Raw genomic sequence first — 16,178 nt, 5'->3', positions numbered from 1 at the left:
ACTCATTCATTGGCCTTTTCTTCTTTACTTCCGCATGTCTGTCAGTGGGAAACGCAGGCTGCAGCCTTAAATAACTTCAGTGAGAGTGGCCCATTGTGCTGCAGCACTGTGTACCTGTAGCCTTCAGTCATAGCGCTGCACACACACACACACACAGTGTGCATGGCACAAACATCCTTTTCTCTTCTCACAGGAACTGTAACCTGACACACAAATTAGTGTTGCTTAGAAATGCAATGGTTCCAGGTGGTGTGTGTGTGTGTGTGAGAGAGAGAGATAAAATGGTGTGTTACAGCAACATGTGTGATATTTCATTTGATCCCAGCTGTTTTTCTGACCTGCTGTAACCTTTGTTGGTTGTTGCTTTGTGAGCAGGTTGGACCTGTTTTATTTTAGGGTGTAACATTTAGGAGGATCTGTTGGCAGAGATGGAATATAATATTTATAGGTATGTTTTCATTAGTGTATAATTACCTGAATATAGGAATCGTGTTTCCGTTATCTACAGACACAGTGGGCCGTCTTCCATGAAGTCCGCCATGTTGAACCTCCATGTTTCTACAGTAACCCAGAACTGGCAAACCAAACACTGGCTGTAAATTGGGCCTTCTGTGTTTTTCACGACCTCCGTAGTTTCTCCTTCACGCTTCACAGCCCTTTCTCATTCACAGGTCGTCAGATCTAGGAAGGAGAATGAGAAAGATAAGATGTCTTAAAGGATCCTACACAGTGGTCCTTTAAACATCTTATCTTTCCATTTTATTAGTAGGTCATTGATGTTAAAGTAGAAAGAATCTGCAGACTCACAGAGATTAGTGACAATCACCAGGGCCCACCCATAAGTAAGGGGGGGAGGAGAAAGCTTTCTGGGGCCCAGCTGCAAGGGGTGTGTGTGCGGTTGACCGTGTGTGTAGGCCTTGGCAGGCGAAGGTCACGCCCCTGCAGTCACGCATGCGTGACCTCAGGCAGATTTGGGGAGGGCCTGTTCACTTGACCTATGTAGGGGCCCAGCCATTTGTGTGGGCAGGGATAAAAATATGTAAGGATCCCAACTTAATTAATACTGTACAACATCACTAGTACGTCAACATCTGAGGGTCTGTAAAAAACGTTTTTTATTGAATGTGGATTTTCTGAACATTTTAAATATTAATGGAATCTCATTAAAACTGAGTCACGGCCCCTCTGAAGACTTCAAAAATGTACTTCCTCCACCAGTGCTGCAACTAGGAAGGAGGAAGTAGATTCTTTACTTAATTAAAAACACTAATACAACATTGTACAAAGTCATGCAGAGAATTTTACTTAAGTAAAAGTATGTAAGTATAATCAGGAAAATGTAGTAAAGTATTAAAAGTAAAACTTGTATACTGTTATATATGATCACGACAAGTACAAGTACCTCAAATTTGTAGAGTAAGTTTTTAAATTATAGTATATAGTACTTGTGTAAATAATACTTAGTAACATTTACATCTTCATTATTGATTAGTCTGCTGATTGTTTTCTCAGTTAATCAAATAATAATCTATAGGACATCAGAACAGTAAAAGCCAAGATGATATCATTAATCGTTGTACTTAAAGATATTTAATTTACTCAAATTTGTGAAAGCGGAGGAGCTAAACTAACTTTAACCTGTTACTGTTACTAACAATTATTCAGTTATTGAAGTACATTGTGATTAATATTGTGATTCATTATAATGGGTAATACATCAATCATTGTTCCATCTTTGTTGGTGACAGCTTTTCCTTTTAGATCCTCAGCTCTGGTCCAAAAGCCAGTTGCATGTCAGACTGTCTGGATAGTTCCAGATTAACCACATTGTTTCTTGACGCTTCTGTAGGAAACACATTATTTCGTCGTTGCACTGGCGCACTACAGATTGTCGATAACCACGTGGTGTTATTCACCCCACTCAGGTGCTGATTTGTCGAAACTACAAAGGCGATGTGGACATGGCAGAGATCGACCACTTCATGCCTTTACTCATGCAACATGAAGAGGAGGGGCTCCTCTGCCCTGTGCTGTCACATGGCAGTGTTCACTTCATGTGGATCAAACACAGCAACCTGTACCGTATCCTTGTCGTAGATGTTACTGACATCCAGTTATTGAGATCTGTGACAGAAATTCATTCATAACATCACGTCCTTCGACTGTAACAAAACATTAATGTGCAAAATACTCCTTGACCTGATCTCTGTACAGTGGTGGCCACTACAAACAAGAACGCCAACGCCTCCCTTGTGTACTCATTTCTATACAAACTAGTCGAGGTGAGTGGCACATACAGACTTATATTTGTTGTAAATATTTATTGTGCAGTTTGCTAGGATTAGCTTGTATTTAAGTGACGAACCAGTGGAAGATGGCAGCCAAAGATAGTGAAAATCCAAAGTTACCCTGAGCCACCACAGATAAGGCCGATGTCTATTGTGCAGGTGTTCACAGAGTACTTCAAAGAGCTGGAGGAGGAGAGCATTCAGGACAATTTTGTGGTTGTCTACGAGCTGCTGGATGAGCTGATGGACTTTGGATTCCCTCAGACTACCGACAGCAAGATCCTACAGGAGTGAGACTCTGCAAGATACACATACACGCATGCAGACATATACATATTCTGTATCTTGATAAAGAGTTGAGTCACAGTGGGCCATCTCTTCTCAACTCATCTCTTGCAGATACATCACTCAGGAAGGGACCAAGCTTGAGGTGGCAAAGTCCAAGGTGCCGACCACTGTCACCAACGCTGTCTCCTGGAGGTCAGAGGGAATCAAATACAAGAAGAACGAGGTCTTTATTGATGTCATCGAGTCCATCAATGTACTGGTAAGACAGGATGTAGGGCTGATTTATTATTTATATATGTCCGAGCTGTTATACTTTTAAAAAATCCACTTGTTTTGTTAATCACAGGACATTTTTTCTCATAAAAGTTACAGTAGATTGTTCAATTGGGCACAGTATAATATTAACACGATATCTTGTAATTTTTTCTCAGCTTACTGTTTATTTTAACAAACTTAATATTACCATTGTGTTTTGTTTTTCAGGTGAATGCTAACGGTAGTGTGATGAGCAGTGACATTGTGGGTAGCATCAAGCTGAAAACCATGCTCTCTGGGATGCCTGAACTGCGGCTGGGCCTCAACGATCGAGTGCTTTTTGCTCTCACTGGACGTACGTATGGGACTTCTGTCTTACCACATCCATCTGTGTACGTCTGCTTTAGTTATATTTAGATTAATACCACTGATTGTATTGCGTTGTGTTCAGGTGACAAAGGAAAGACGGTGGTGATGGAGGATGTGAAGTTCCACCAATGTGTCCGTCTGTCACGCTTTGAGAGTGATCGAACAATCTCCTTCATTCCTCCAGATGGGGAGTCTGAGCTCATGTCCTACCGCATCAATACCCATGTTAGTCCAATTCAGTACCTTGTATTCACACTAAATTGTTTATATTTGTCACTTACACCATGTGCCATGAGTCTTACAGTGCTATGAGTGTAAACACATGACTTAAATTTTCCTTATCTGGACTGTTTATCTAATGAGCCATGATCCTATCATAATCTCGCCTTAAACATATTGTCTTCACACAGGATATGAGCTTTAAAAAGACTCTGCTAAAGGAGTATTCAAAAGAGACTTAAATAAAAAACTCAAAAGTATTTTTTATGCTGCTTGTAAATTGTAAAATGGTTTGTTTGATGAAACCCTTTCATTCATCTCTTACAGGTGAAGCCTCTGATATGGATTGAATCAGTCATAGAGAAATTCTCTCACAGTAGAGTGGAAATCATGGTTAAGGTAACTCACCGAGTGTATTTTTAACTTCACTGGCAACAAAATTACAAACCTTTCTATGAATATGTTGTGTCACTGTTAACACTATGCTTTAAAAAGAAAAGTGTTTAAGCATGAAAAGCACAAGAATTAGATTATTATTATTTTTTTCTGTCATGTTTAATACACAATAATACCACATACTACCGTTAGAGTAACAGTTAAAGTTGCATTTGCGGGGTGCCCATTAGCTTACCTGGTAGAGCCGGCGCCCCGTGTACAAAGGCTGAGTTCTTGCTGAAGCGAAGAAGGAGTCAAATCCGACCTGTGGCCCTTTCTCTCTCTCTCCCTCCCCCTTTTCCTGTCAGTCTTCAGCTGTCCTGTCCAATAAAGGCAAAACTCCATCAAGAAATAGGCTTTAACAATATATTCTCTCATATTGTGTTTTTAGGCAAAGGGACAATTTAAAAAACAGTCTGTGGCAAATAATGTGGAGGTGAGGGTCCCTGTGCCCAGTGATGCTGACTCACCCAAGTTCAAAACCAGCACAGGAAATGCCAAATATGTGCCTGAGAAGAACCTGGTGGTGTGGACCATTAAGTCTTTCCCTGTAAGCAATTCACAGCTACACTGAATTCACTCCCTTTAATGTATATTGCATTGTATTTTACATTCATGTCCATCTCTCTGTATGTCTAATACATTCGTCTGTGTCTGCATCCACCCCTCCAGGGAGGTAAAGAGTTTCTAATGAGAGCTCATTTTGGTCTGCCCAGTGTGGAGAAAGATGAGCTTGAGGGAAAACCTCCCATTACTGTCAAATTTGAAATCCCATACTTCACAGTCTCGGGAATACAGGTGTGTGTGCATGCAGGTCTGTGTGTTTATACTGAGGCTCTCCTTTTAATGTCAAAATAACCACAAGAATATCACCCTGTGGTAGTATTAGTCTCGTCCATCTGAGAGAAAAACACTTATTCTGGATCTGAAGCGTGTCAGAACATGTTAAATGTTGTTTTATATGGACAGTTTTAAAGCTCTAAACATAAAATGACACAACTGCTTTGCATTGAGCATTTACAAGCCGTTACATAGTCAAGTCAGGTCCTGCGAGAGCTGATATTGTGTGCTAGACTGGCAAACAAGATTTGATTTTAATTGGTATTGCACATTAATGTTACTTGCCTCAACATGTTGTGCGTCTCCCTGTCTCTTTTTCACCAGGTGCGATATATGAAGATCATTGAAAAAAGTGGTTACCAGGCTTTACCGTGGGTCCGGTACATTACACAGAGTGGAGGTACATTAATAATTTTTTCACTAAACTTCAATATAATGTGAATACTTGCAACATATTGTACTGTTTTAAAAGCAAGTGGTCACACATTTAATGACTTCAAATGTATAATTTCTCCTTACATTTGTTCTCTTTTTATTTAGACTACCAGCTAAGGACCAATGTGTAAAGCCTGGCGGATTACTCTATATTCCTCACTTGCAGCACTTCCAGAGGAGCATCAAAGATCACTTTGACTTGACTGAAAGAATGTTTTTAAATTTCACCTGCTCTGTTTAATATCTTGTTTTTATCAAATCTGTGTGCAACTTGATTTTAATGTTTCTATTGTGGGACCACTGCAAATTATTTAAATGCTTAATGAAATTATTCCCTCCAAACAATGTCTCATTGGCAACCATTGTATTTTTGTTGTGGCCCTATTGTTTTTCTCATGAGTTTGCAATGGCACATAAGGGCAGATGTTGTCCTCATATTGTAGTAAATGCATTGTGTAATCACAGTCACTAAATTCCGCCTAAAATTAAAAACTTACACCCGCCTTTTTTCCACACTTGCTTCGGGAGAAATACAACTAAAGGTCAGAAATGTGAATGAACTGCCTTTGAAGACCTCAACGTATACGAATCGCCCGCTTTCTTCACCACAGCCTCTGATTGGTCGACCGCTGCTGTTACCACAGTGATAGCGTAGAAACAGAGTTGTAACGCCGCCCCTTTTACCATATATGGAAGAGCAACACCCTCTGGGCGAGCTGTGATTGGTCGGCGTGCGTTCTCTCCAATGTTTGTAAATTGTAGTCTGGACACACCGCTGTGTAGATCTCAGCGCGCAAATGTATTTTCTAATGTTGATAAACCGCCACTGTTTGGATTTTATTTGAAATTCACTGGTCTTTAGAAAACAGCGGGATATAAACTCTTACCGACGTTGTGGATATCGAGGAACCGAACAAGGTATGTTTAACAGCTCTACAGTCGGTCCTCTTTTTAACGTTAGCGGTTAGCCCGGATGCTAATTGTTTATAACACTGAGTTGACGTGAGCCGTCTCTCTCTCTCTGTCTGTCTCCATAGAACAACTGCTTTCACACCGCTTTGTTAACACGTACGTTTTGTTGAACCCACCCGGTGTAACGTTACGCTAGCTACAGTCCGATAACATGGCGTCAACGGGGAACTGAAGCGTATGTTAGCCGGATGCTGTTAGTGGCTAGCTGTAGCACGAAGTTAACCTTCCTGAATCCAGGTTTCATCTGTTCACTGCTCATTACAGCGTTACCACCACCGGCCCGCGGCTGACTGTCGATGTGACTGTTGTTGTTGTTGTTGTACATCTACAGAACAGGCAGAGAGAGAGAGAGACTATAATGGTCCTTAGTCAGATGGATGCCGGTAAAGCTTTGACGGCGGCAGCAGCCAGAGGGAACAGCAGCGAGGTGCAGAGGATCCTGGAGGAATGCAGATTGCATCCGGACACTCTCAATGAATTTGGCAGGACTGCGCTGCAGGTGAGGACCGCTTCTCCGAAATGTCCTGATTCATATTCCCCAAGGTATTAAATATACTGTTAGTACGTTAGTTCGGATGGTTCTTCGGTTTGCAGACACATCTCCTTACCGCCTCATAATGACCGTGCTGCAGGCTGTAATGGATGTGTTATGTTTTTATGTTAGAATTAAGTGCGTGGGATTGTGTGGAAAGCACTGTTTGATGATTTGACCTGTTAGAAATGCATAAAAAAAAGAGGATATACACTCAGGTGCCATGTTATTTATTAGTGCAGTGTAATACAACAGGCCTGTTATAAATCCTACCTTCATGAAGGTTATACTGCCATGTTATTTATTAGTTATTTATAAACTGCTTTAGAGCAGTGTTGATTAAACTTAATGGTCATTTTGGAGGTTGTACTTGGTGGTGCTGTTAAATTGTGTTTAATTGAGGAAAATGTCCATTGCAGTTTTCTAAACCTCCAAGTGTTGTCTTCAAATTGCTTGTTCAAAAGCCAAAGATATGTGATTAACTGTAAAATAACAAAGAAAAAGCCAGCCTCACATTTGAGGGAATGTCTGCCTGATAATTGACTTTAATCTTTAATTAATTATCCTAATTGTTGCCAATTAATTATCTGTAAAATAAAACAGTGAAATACATCAACAGCTCTCTAAAACAGTTTCAACAACAACTGAACATAAAAGCCTTCATGAAGGGAGGATTTATTCCAGGACTGTTGTAATTGTGTGTACTTGATAAACTGATTGTATAAAGGTGAATGTCAATAAATATTGTTTTACTCTTTACGGTCTCACTTTACAGATTGTGTTGGAAGTGACTTTCAGGACTAAAATAAAACACTGAATTATTGATTAAGCTGTTGAAAGTCTCTGTATTTGAGAGAATCCAGACAAACATTTACACAATGGTGGTAAATGAACTCTCCTCTTCTTCCCCTCTCCTCTTCTTCCCCTCTCCTCCGATATCGGCCACAGGTGATGATGATGGGAAACTCCAAGGTTGCAAGTTTGCTGTTGGAAAAAGGAGCAGACCCCAACATGCAGGACAAACACGGGATAGCGCCTGTGCACGATGCAGCCCGGACAGGATTCCTGGACACTGTGCAGGTTCTGGTGGAGTACGGCGCTTCGGTAAACATCCCGGATCAGAGCGGCGCCCTGCCTATCCACATTGCCATCCGGGAAGGCCACCGAGATGTTGTGGAGTTCTTGGCACCGCGGTCCGACCTGAAGCACGCCAACGTCAGCGGTCAGACGGCCATAGACGTGGCCCGAGCTTCATGTGTGCCCGATATGATTGACTTGCTTTTCGCTCACATTCATAGTTAGTCTGGGTGCTGGGTGGGACCCTAACCTAACCCTTATTTTTGCTTCAAACCTGGTGACTTGAATTCATTGCTGTGTAAAGGATTATTTTTTGTTAATAGTGGCTCAGCATTAATGTGTCACAGGCAGCTTCTTTTCAGTGGATGGGTGGCTATATACAGTAGACACCTCTTTTGCACAGTGCAATTTAGGCACCTTATATATCTGTTTTCCCTATTAATTGGGAGTGCACATTTGTAGATAGTTTCCCCAGTGTTTTGTAATTATTGCATTATTTGTAAGAACAGTTGTGTATGTTTTTTTTTAAAAATTACAAAACTTGACATGGTGCACCCTGATTGCTTTTCATAGTTTTGTTTCTCTTAATTAGATGTACTTAGACTTTGAATTTACTCTTATTTATTGTTGGAATAGGACTGAATATTCCCGTGACTTTGTAAATAGCAACATTTATTGTGATTTGTTGAAATGTTATTTATATAAATACTTTTAAAACAAAAGTGATATCATTCACTTTAATATTTGAAGAAGAAAGCACAAAATAAAGTGTTAAACTTGAACTGAAGTCATTGTTTTTATTGTATACAGTATACTGATTTAGCTACCATTGAAGACACTGTGGTCATTTATGTATGTTTCACTGATAACATGTTTTCTTTAAGGAAATGTATTTAGCTTTGAAATTTAGACCATTGTGTAGAGCAGTTTTTCCCAACTTGGAGGACAGTCCCCAATGAAGAAGGTAAATCTTTGGGAAGATGACAAAAACAACATTTTGATTCATAAAAATACATAAAAAAAACTTCTTTCTTCTTTTGTCTGACTTCTCTTAATGCCTTTTCTTGTGAAATAGTTGAAAGTTGTACCCCTTCTGGCCAATAAGACTTATTTAAACCCTTAATGTGATAATCACTGGTGACAAATGCAAGAAGGGCTGCTAAGTAGATTCATCATTTCGTTTCATTTTGAGCGGTCATAAGTCTTAAAGGTTGTTAACCACTGATATTTCTTTAAATTGCAGAACTGAACCATAGACTAAATCTATTTAGGGTCATTTAATTTGTCCAATTTCAGCTGCTAAAGGGGCCTTTGTCAACCCACATTAATAACATTTCCCTTTACATTCATAACGATCTGATGTATTCTGCCTTAAAACAATGCTTTCTGTACTTCGTTAACTGTGCTACATAATCCAAGTGTTAGGTACTTCCCCAAGGTGATTCATCAAGGGCATTTATAATAACTCCTCACTGGAATGCGCTGCGCTGTGAAAACCCTCTCAAAGGTCACACAGATAGCAGAATCGCAACTCAAAATGAATGAGGGCCCTGTTTTGTTGAGGCTTGTAGGTAACGGTGGCACCACAGTTTGCTGATGTTTGTGCTCAGGGCTCGTATAGTACAATGGGTATTTTGTTTGCTTGTTTGCCACGGGCCAACTTCAGCAGCCAAAAAAGGACATACAGTTCAACTACTGTGCTACCGGACCGCCGCGGAGAGCCTCATCATGTCACAGAAAGACCATGTATGTTAGTGTGTGAAATACTGTACTTTTTACTCAACTACATTTATTTGCCAGCTATTGTTATTAGTTACTTTACTGATAATGGTATATAATAAAATGTGTTATACATTAAAGTACCCTGCAAAATATAATGTAGATCAAACGGGCTCCACCTGAAACCAGCTACAACATTAAAATGCATTAATAATACAAATATAACACTTATAGGCCTTATGAGTACTGAGTGTTTGATACATTTTATATACATTTGGCCAATAATACTTTTAGCAGTCTTTTCAAGTAAAACTTTGAATGCTGGACTTAAATAAGAGCTTCAAATACTTCTTCCGTCACTGGATTTAATATCCTGCAGTCTGCAGTTTCATGTTGTTTTCACCTTCCTGTTTTCAGATTTACATAGTCCCACACGTCGCCTCCAGCTAGGAGCTGCGCAGTCCAACCACAGTATTTGACTTTTTGGGCATTGAACAACTCTACTGAAGCGGCCCGAGGTGAAATGCCTGCCTCAAGGGTACTTCCGCAGTAGCTGTTGAGGAGGAAAAAAAGGAGTCATTTACTTCCCCTGCCCAGATTTTCCTAGCTTGTCTTCGGTTTTGAAACAGCTTCTGGTCATCTTTTGCGCCACCACTCCCTTATCTTGTGTAATAAAGACACACAACCTCAAATAATATTTCAATACATTTCCACACCCTACACAACTAAATCAGTCACACAGTTGTAAACATGAAAAATGCAGCCTCAGACAGACCTCCCTCCCGCCACTAGGTAGAGCTCCCTGACTTCAGTGAGGACAATTGTGGGTGTGTTGTTGGATATACAAATACTCTCTGTGCAGTATAAACACTGTTGTGGTTTGTTTGTTCTGAAAGCTGGGAGAGATACAGTTACAGGGACAAGTTTGCGAGAAGCAGTAGGAGTAGACAAGAAAAGCCAGTATCAGCGTTCTCCCTCACTCAAATGGTCAAGCACACACAGACAGATGACGACAACAATGAGACAAGTGTCTGATGGGAGAACTTTTGTTCCTGTTTGAGATAAGAGAATATGATAAAGGAATGAAGTGTTTAACACACCCGTCTGACTAAGTGCATGTTTACACCTCTTTTTTGGGGTGTTTTTGCCTTTCTTAGACAGATGAGAGCTGAAAGTAACTGAAGCAAGAGAGAAATGGGGGATGAAGTGCAAAAAAGGCTGCCAACCAAAGTCAAATTGAGGATGTCGCATGGTCACAATCTTAGACCCCTCTTCCTAAGGATTGTCCCTTAGCTCTCTGTCAGAGCTGCATCAATTAGTTGATCGAAAGATATTCTGTTAATTGCTAAAGTCATTTTTCAAGCAAACATACCAAACATTTGATGGTTTCATGTTATCAAATATTAGAATTTGGACTGTTAGTTGAACAAATCATCCTGGGCTCTAGAAACTTGTAGTGAGTGGTTCACAAATGTTGTATGAGTGTAGGATTTAGTCTAATCTATCTGTGTAGTTTCAGATTGCAGCTCCGTTGTTTCAGTCTCCCCTTGCAAGCTTGAAGGAGAAACTACGGTGACTGCAAAACAAGAGCCGCAAAACACCCCTAAAGCCAGTTTTTGGTTTGTTTGAGCTACTGTAGAAACATGGCGGTTCAACACAGCGGACTCCTTTGAAGGCGACTTGCAGCGCTTGTAGGTACAAAAGACTCTGTTATGTAAACATAACAATTCTTATTTTCAGGTGATTATACACTTAAGAAAACATAGGTATGTATATTATATTACATTTTTGACAATAGCTTCTCCTAAATGTTACACACTGGACCTTTAATACAATGATCACATGCCCACATGTACACTGAAAAGGTGAATTGGTCTAACACAACTATATTGTAAGGAATAGGGGATGAAATCCACAGTTTTATGCAGTTGTTCTGTATAGAAATGCATTTTGAAGTTCAGTTGAAGCCAATATGAGGCTAAATCAATCTCTTTTTGTTTCCCCTGGACTGTGTTTGCTTGCTGAAGCCTCACCTCACAGCCTGTATGGACAGGAAAATGATGTATATAGGTAAGTATGTATGTATGTAATGTATGGGCATGTGAGATTAGAAAAAAAAATACAAACCTATGATTTTCGCTACATAGAGATCTCCTTCATGGGTGTTATGTGCAATAACAACCAAGATAGGCACACCAGAACATGCTCTATTAACCTTAAAACTGTCTACACTTTAACTTCATCAAGTTGCAGGAACTCTATCTTGACATTGGAACAACAGAAACTCCCAATGTGATTTTCCTATTCAAATGTAAACACCGCATTAGTACAATCAGACCTGAAGGCACGCCCCACTAATATGACTGTCGAAGCATTTCAAGCTCAAGTCAGTACACCAACTATAACTGAAGATATCACCCCTAACAACTCAAAGCAACCCCCTTGGAGACAGTCGAGCCTTAGTCGCAATGACGTGTTTTGGTTAATGCTGGTGACACGCTTGACTGTCATCTTCAGAGAGGAAAATAAATAAGTAAATGATTGACAAAGCATTGTGACATTAGGCATACAATTTCTACTGCGCAGCTTCTTTCTCTTTATATTTTGCCAACTTTCGGCACTATACTCGAATCCATCTAAATGATAAAATACAAAAGAAAAAATCTTTTCTCACAGCCTTGCAGGCATGTGGCAGCGTGGGCAGGTCAGTGTATGGAGCAGTATTACAGAGGTATGTCCTTAACTTGTACTGTAGCATACAAGCCAGGACACGTCCGCACTACAGTTCAGGCTGAAAAGTGGAAGCCCTGGCTGAGGTGTATAAGTCTGTTATGCGTGTCTAGGATGAGACACAATGTTACACAGAGGGAATGCAGGAGGAAAGAAAGAAAGAAAATGGGTGATTGTTTGTATGACAACGACTTCCAGTTTAGCAACAGACCTTTAAGTAATTTTATTTCCTTGTGTGAGTGTGTTCAAAAGGCACTCTAAATGTATCTGCACCAGAGTATGATGTGCAAATTCTGCAATCAAATAAACCATTTTACAGACAATAGTTCTATCTTGCTTCTCTCTGTAAATGATTAATTATTGAATCCTGCACACTGACTACCACACTGACTTGACTTTCATCTGACTCATAATCATACATATGATATCAGTCTTTTCTCCATTTGACAGGATACGTAAACAAAGAAATGAATACCTTTTATATGGCTACTGAAAGGCTTTCTCTCCTTCCACTTGTTTAGTGCCTGAAAGGGAGCAACATGAGCCACCGTAATGTGGGAAACACTTCTCCATGCTGTTAAAAGCTGTCCAACAGGATACAGCACATTTAGAAAACCTGTTGACTTGTGGTCTGAAGAATCCACAAAATATTCAGCAAATTAAACACGATTCTGAGTGAAAATGCTGCTTCAGAACAATCTGAAGGTCGAGCCTTGTCTCTTCCACACAACCGTAATCTAACCCTGAATTTATAATATTTCTTGTTAAACTTAAACTTACTGTGTGATCTACACCAGTAAAAGCAACTCCATGAAAGTCCAGTTTATACAGGAAACATATAAACTTTGTAAAATATTTATTTAAAAGTATTTTTAAGAAAATGCATAAAAAACATTTTCAAAAACATGTGCAAGTTGATTTTTTACTCACTGACACAGATTTAAAAACACATTTCACAGATTTTATAAATACGATTTTCAATGTTTGGTTATCGTTTGTTGTCTGTTAGGATTTCCCTTTTTGTCCTGTCTTTCCGCCCAGTGTCATAGATTCACTCTCTGTTAATACTCTGTTTTCTCCATGCAAGTGAGACCGCCAAGCCACACAGAGCAAAGATGAGTCTGTAGAGTCTTCATCTCTGTAGGCTCAACCGTTAGTCAACCTGTTTCGTACATCTGATGGCAGCAGATCCAGCAGATTGTCCTCTACTACCAGTCCACTGATAGACAGCAGGGGACAGTCCACTATCTCCACAGGGAGAGACTCCAGACGGTTCCCTTTAATCTCCAGCCGGACCAGCTGGGCCAGGTTGGCCACTCTGGAGCTAAGAAATGGCAGGCAGTTGTTGCCAAGAGCTAGCATCTTTAGCCTTTTACAGGAGAACAGCTCCTCTGGCAGTGTCTCTAAAGAGTTGAAAGCAGCGGAGAAGAACTGGAGGCTCTGCAGGATGCCCACCTCAGGAGGAAGAGAGGTGAGCTGGTTGTGGGAGACATCTAGGTGCCTCAGTTTGGTGCAATAAAACAGCCGAGAGGGAAGCTTGCGTAGCTTGTTCCAGCTAACGTCCAGCGTCTCCAGGGAGTGCAGCTTACTGATATGATCAGGGATGTAAGTGATTTTGTTGTGCCACAGTCGGAGTGTCACTAAACGCCGGCAGTGCTGTAAGCTCAAAATCTCCTCCACAGTGGTAAGTTTGTTCTCCTTCAGGTCCAACTCCTGCAGATTGTTCAGGCTGAAGACAGCACTTGGGATGCGCTCTAACTCGCAGCCCGCTAACTCCAGTGAGACTATGTTGGTTAACTTCTTCAGGCTGCTAAAAGCTTGGAGCTTGACACCCTCGTTATGGATGCACAGCCGCTGCAGCTGCAGTGCAACATCCACTATGCTGGGTGGGATCTTATTAAGGTTGGAGCGGAGAGTGAGGACTCTCAGCGCTCTAAGCTCTCGAAAGGAGTCCAGAGTGGCACTTCTGGAAACCTCATTGGTTAAAGGACCATTCAGATATAACTCTTCAAGGCCATGCAGGGTGTACATCCACATAGGCACCTCTTCTAAACTTTCAAAAGCTAGACGTAGGACCTTTAAATTGGCCTTGAGGTGGTTCAGGGCAGGCAGCTGGAGCTTTGTAGGGCAGTAGATCAGCGATAACTCCTGAAGGGCTTCTAGCTTTGCCACACCAGCTGGAATGGTGACATTTTTTACTTGCTCCAGTTTGAGCGATTCCAATTCAGGAATTTCAAAGACTGTGTCGGGGAGTCCTGGCAACATTAACAGGTGGAGCTCCAACCGGTTGCTCGTGTTCCTGGCGAGACGGGCATGCAACTTTTTGGCGGTCCACTCATAGTTGAGGTTGAGCTGATGAAGATGGCTCTCGCTGACCTCAGAGAGAAAGACAGCAAATCTTTTAGAGTACAGAGCATCATATTGGTCGACAAGGTGCAGGAGGAACGCAAAGTCATTTTTCACGTCTGGTATGTCGTTAATACCTGTCTCCAGTCTGACCTGCTCAAAGGAGTACTCCTTCAGAGGTCTATGAAACAGCCAGTAGAGGGTGTAGATGCACAGAACTCCGTACACTCCCACGAAGCAGATATAGCAGTACGCAAGCTTGGAGAAAAGATGGGCTTTGTTGTGGTTACAGCAAAAGATATCAAAACCAGTCAACTCAGGAGGAACATAACAGCGCACTACTATCTCAATGTTCGGTACCAGCACTGCAGTGTAGATAATGATTAAAAGGAACTTGAAGACTTTCAGTGATGTTTGTAGCACATACATGACATACAAGATGTCCGCTTCCTCTACATGAGTTCTGAACTTCTTCACCTTTTCGAACAGAGCTTTGGCCTGCTCTCCTTCCTTCTTATCCAATACGGAGGGGGTCGACTGAGGCTCTAGACCTTTCTTCTCTGGATTAGACTTTACGGACGAGGAGCGGAGAAGCCCTGTCGTCTCCTCGTCATCTGCTCGTCGATCTGTGGGATCTTTTGACATGGTGTTCCTCCTCCAACTAACCAGTTTCTCCTCTCCTCTCTCCTCAGAAACCTCACTCAGGGCCCTCGTGGTCCAGGGTGAATCAAAGCACTTCCCGAGGATGGTAACAAAAAGGTCGATTTTAGACGATGTCCCAGGGAACTTGAACCAGAAGCTGCTTGCTACCATGAATAGCATAGTGTGGATCACAACCAGGTATGGGAAGAACTTTGCATACCAGTGGACAAACCTCTCGTAGCAGTAGTGGTTGACAAACACGTACTGGTGGATGTCCAGGTTGTTCTTGCGACCAACCACCTCCAGGATGATGGGGTTTACAGGTTTGACCAGTGTGTGCTGCGATGTCTCATTCTCCCTGTAGGACCGAATGTGGCTGCAGTCGATAGCTTCAGGTGTCGGGCTGGTGAAGTGGCTGGGCAGGCAAGCAATCTTGTCTTGGGTGAGCTGTGGAAAACAGAATGAAAGAATAAATGAGGAGGAGAAAGAAGAAGGGAACACATACACCAAACAGTCTTTAATTGTACCATTCAAGTCAAAGTATGTCTGAATAGACGACAATATTATTTCCTTGTATTCACCATCTTTGTTTAAGACGAAAAAATAAATTCAAGTAAATGTAGCGGAACCACACTCCCAAAGTGATCCATTGTTTCAACATTTTAATGTATATAAACTGCTACATACTAACAAATTAGAGGTAAAATTTTAATAAAAAAAGCAGAGAAAGTAAAAAATGTAGATGCCACAGAGTATCAGGGGACTATATTTAGAAAGTGTGGTGGTCAATAGTGGTTCATTCTCAAACTTTATTTATTTATTTGTATTTGTCACCCATCCATATTTTGTATCTAAAAAATGCTTTTCACAAATTTGTAACTATTTTAACATATTTGGTGCTCTAGGGAGTTTTTACAGCAGCAGGATGGTGTATATACTACTGACTTAAACTAAATTACAATGCCCATGCTTATTAATGAAGGAACATGTCTCCCAGCACAACAGTGTTTATATATATATATATATATATA

General features: G+C 40.9%; 3 protein-coding genes across 4 annotated transcripts in view; 2 read left to right on the top strand and 1 right to left on the bottom strand.

The window, feature by feature from the left end:
* Positions 1–5,751, top strand: part of ap1m2 (adaptor related protein complex 1 subunit mu 2) — a 6,148-nt gene extending 397 nt beyond the window's left edge. The window contains exons 2-12 of the mRNA XM_035659333.1: positions 1,926–2,082; positions 2,215–2,282; positions 2,448–2,578; positions 2,688–2,835; positions 3,060–3,186; positions 3,283–3,425; positions 3,747–3,818; positions 4,246–4,404; positions 4,527–4,652; positions 5,019–5,094; positions 5,235–5,751. Of these exons, the coding sequence (XP_035515226.1) occupies positions 1,926–2,082; positions 2,215–2,282; positions 2,448–2,578; positions 2,688–2,835; positions 3,060–3,186; positions 3,283–3,425; positions 3,747–3,818; positions 4,246–4,404; positions 4,527–4,652; positions 5,019–5,094; positions 5,235–5,260 (1,233 nt within the window). The 3' untranslated portion in view covers positions 5,261–5,751. The remainder of the gene's footprint in view (positions 1–1,925; positions 2,083–2,214; positions 2,283–2,447; positions 2,579–2,687; positions 2,836–3,059; positions 3,187–3,282; positions 3,426–3,746; positions 3,819–4,245; positions 4,405–4,526; positions 4,653–5,018; positions 5,095–5,234) is intronic.
* A 149-nt stretch (positions 5,752–5,900) lies between these two features.
* On the top strand, positions 5,901–8,492 carry cdkn2d (cyclin-dependent kinase inhibitor 2D (p19, inhibits CDK4)). 2 transcript variants are annotated; one of them, XM_035659334.1, is made up of 3 exons: positions 5,901–6,047; positions 6,433–6,600; positions 7,582–8,492. In XM_035659334.1, the coding sequence occupies exons 2-3, from the start codon at positions 6,460–6,462 to the stop codon at positions 7,933–7,935; spliced, it is 495 nt and encodes a 164-aa protein (XP_035515227.1). In that variant the 5' UTR covers positions 5,901–6,047; positions 6,433–6,459; the 3' UTR covers positions 7,936–8,492. The 2 variants fall into 2 exon arrangements, with proteins under 2 accessions (XP_035515227.1, XP_035515228.1); XM_035659335.1 differs by having other exon boundaries at positions 5,907–6,047; positions 6,438–6,600.
* A 4,508-nt stretch (positions 8,493–13,000) lies between these two features.
* Positions 13,001–16,178, bottom strand: part of si:zfos-323e3.4 (volume-regulated anion channel subunit LRRC8C) — a 5,318-nt gene continuing 2,140 nt past the window's right edge. The window contains exon 3 of the mRNA XM_035659447.1: positions 13,001–15,594. Coding sequence (XP_035515340.1) covers positions 13,306–15,594 — 2,289 coding nt within the window. The 3' untranslated portion in view covers positions 13,001–13,305. The remainder of the gene's footprint in view (positions 15,595–16,178) is intronic.

The sequence above is a fragment of the Morone saxatilis genome, unplaced genomic scaffold (assembly GCF_004916995.1).
Source record: "Morone saxatilis isolate NCDOM2014 unplaced genomic scaffold, NCSU_SB_2.0 Contig17, whole genome shotgun sequence".
Taxonomy (NCBI): domain Eukaryota; kingdom Metazoa; phylum Chordata; class Actinopteri; family Moronidae; genus Morone; species Morone saxatilis.
Note: the sequence above shows the minus strand (reverse complement) of the source record. Positions and strands in the feature narration are given on the sequence as shown.

Excerpts from the sequence above, each read along its gene's own strand:
- cdkn2d (XM_035659334.1), top strand. The coding sequence starts at position 6,460 with ATGGTCCTTAGTCAGATGGATGCCGGTAAAGCTTTGACGGCGGCAGCA. Across the intron at positions 6,601-7,581 it reads TTGGCAGGACTGCGCTGCAG|GTGATGATGATGGGAAACTC; the intron begins GTGAGGACCGCT and ends TATCGGCCACAG.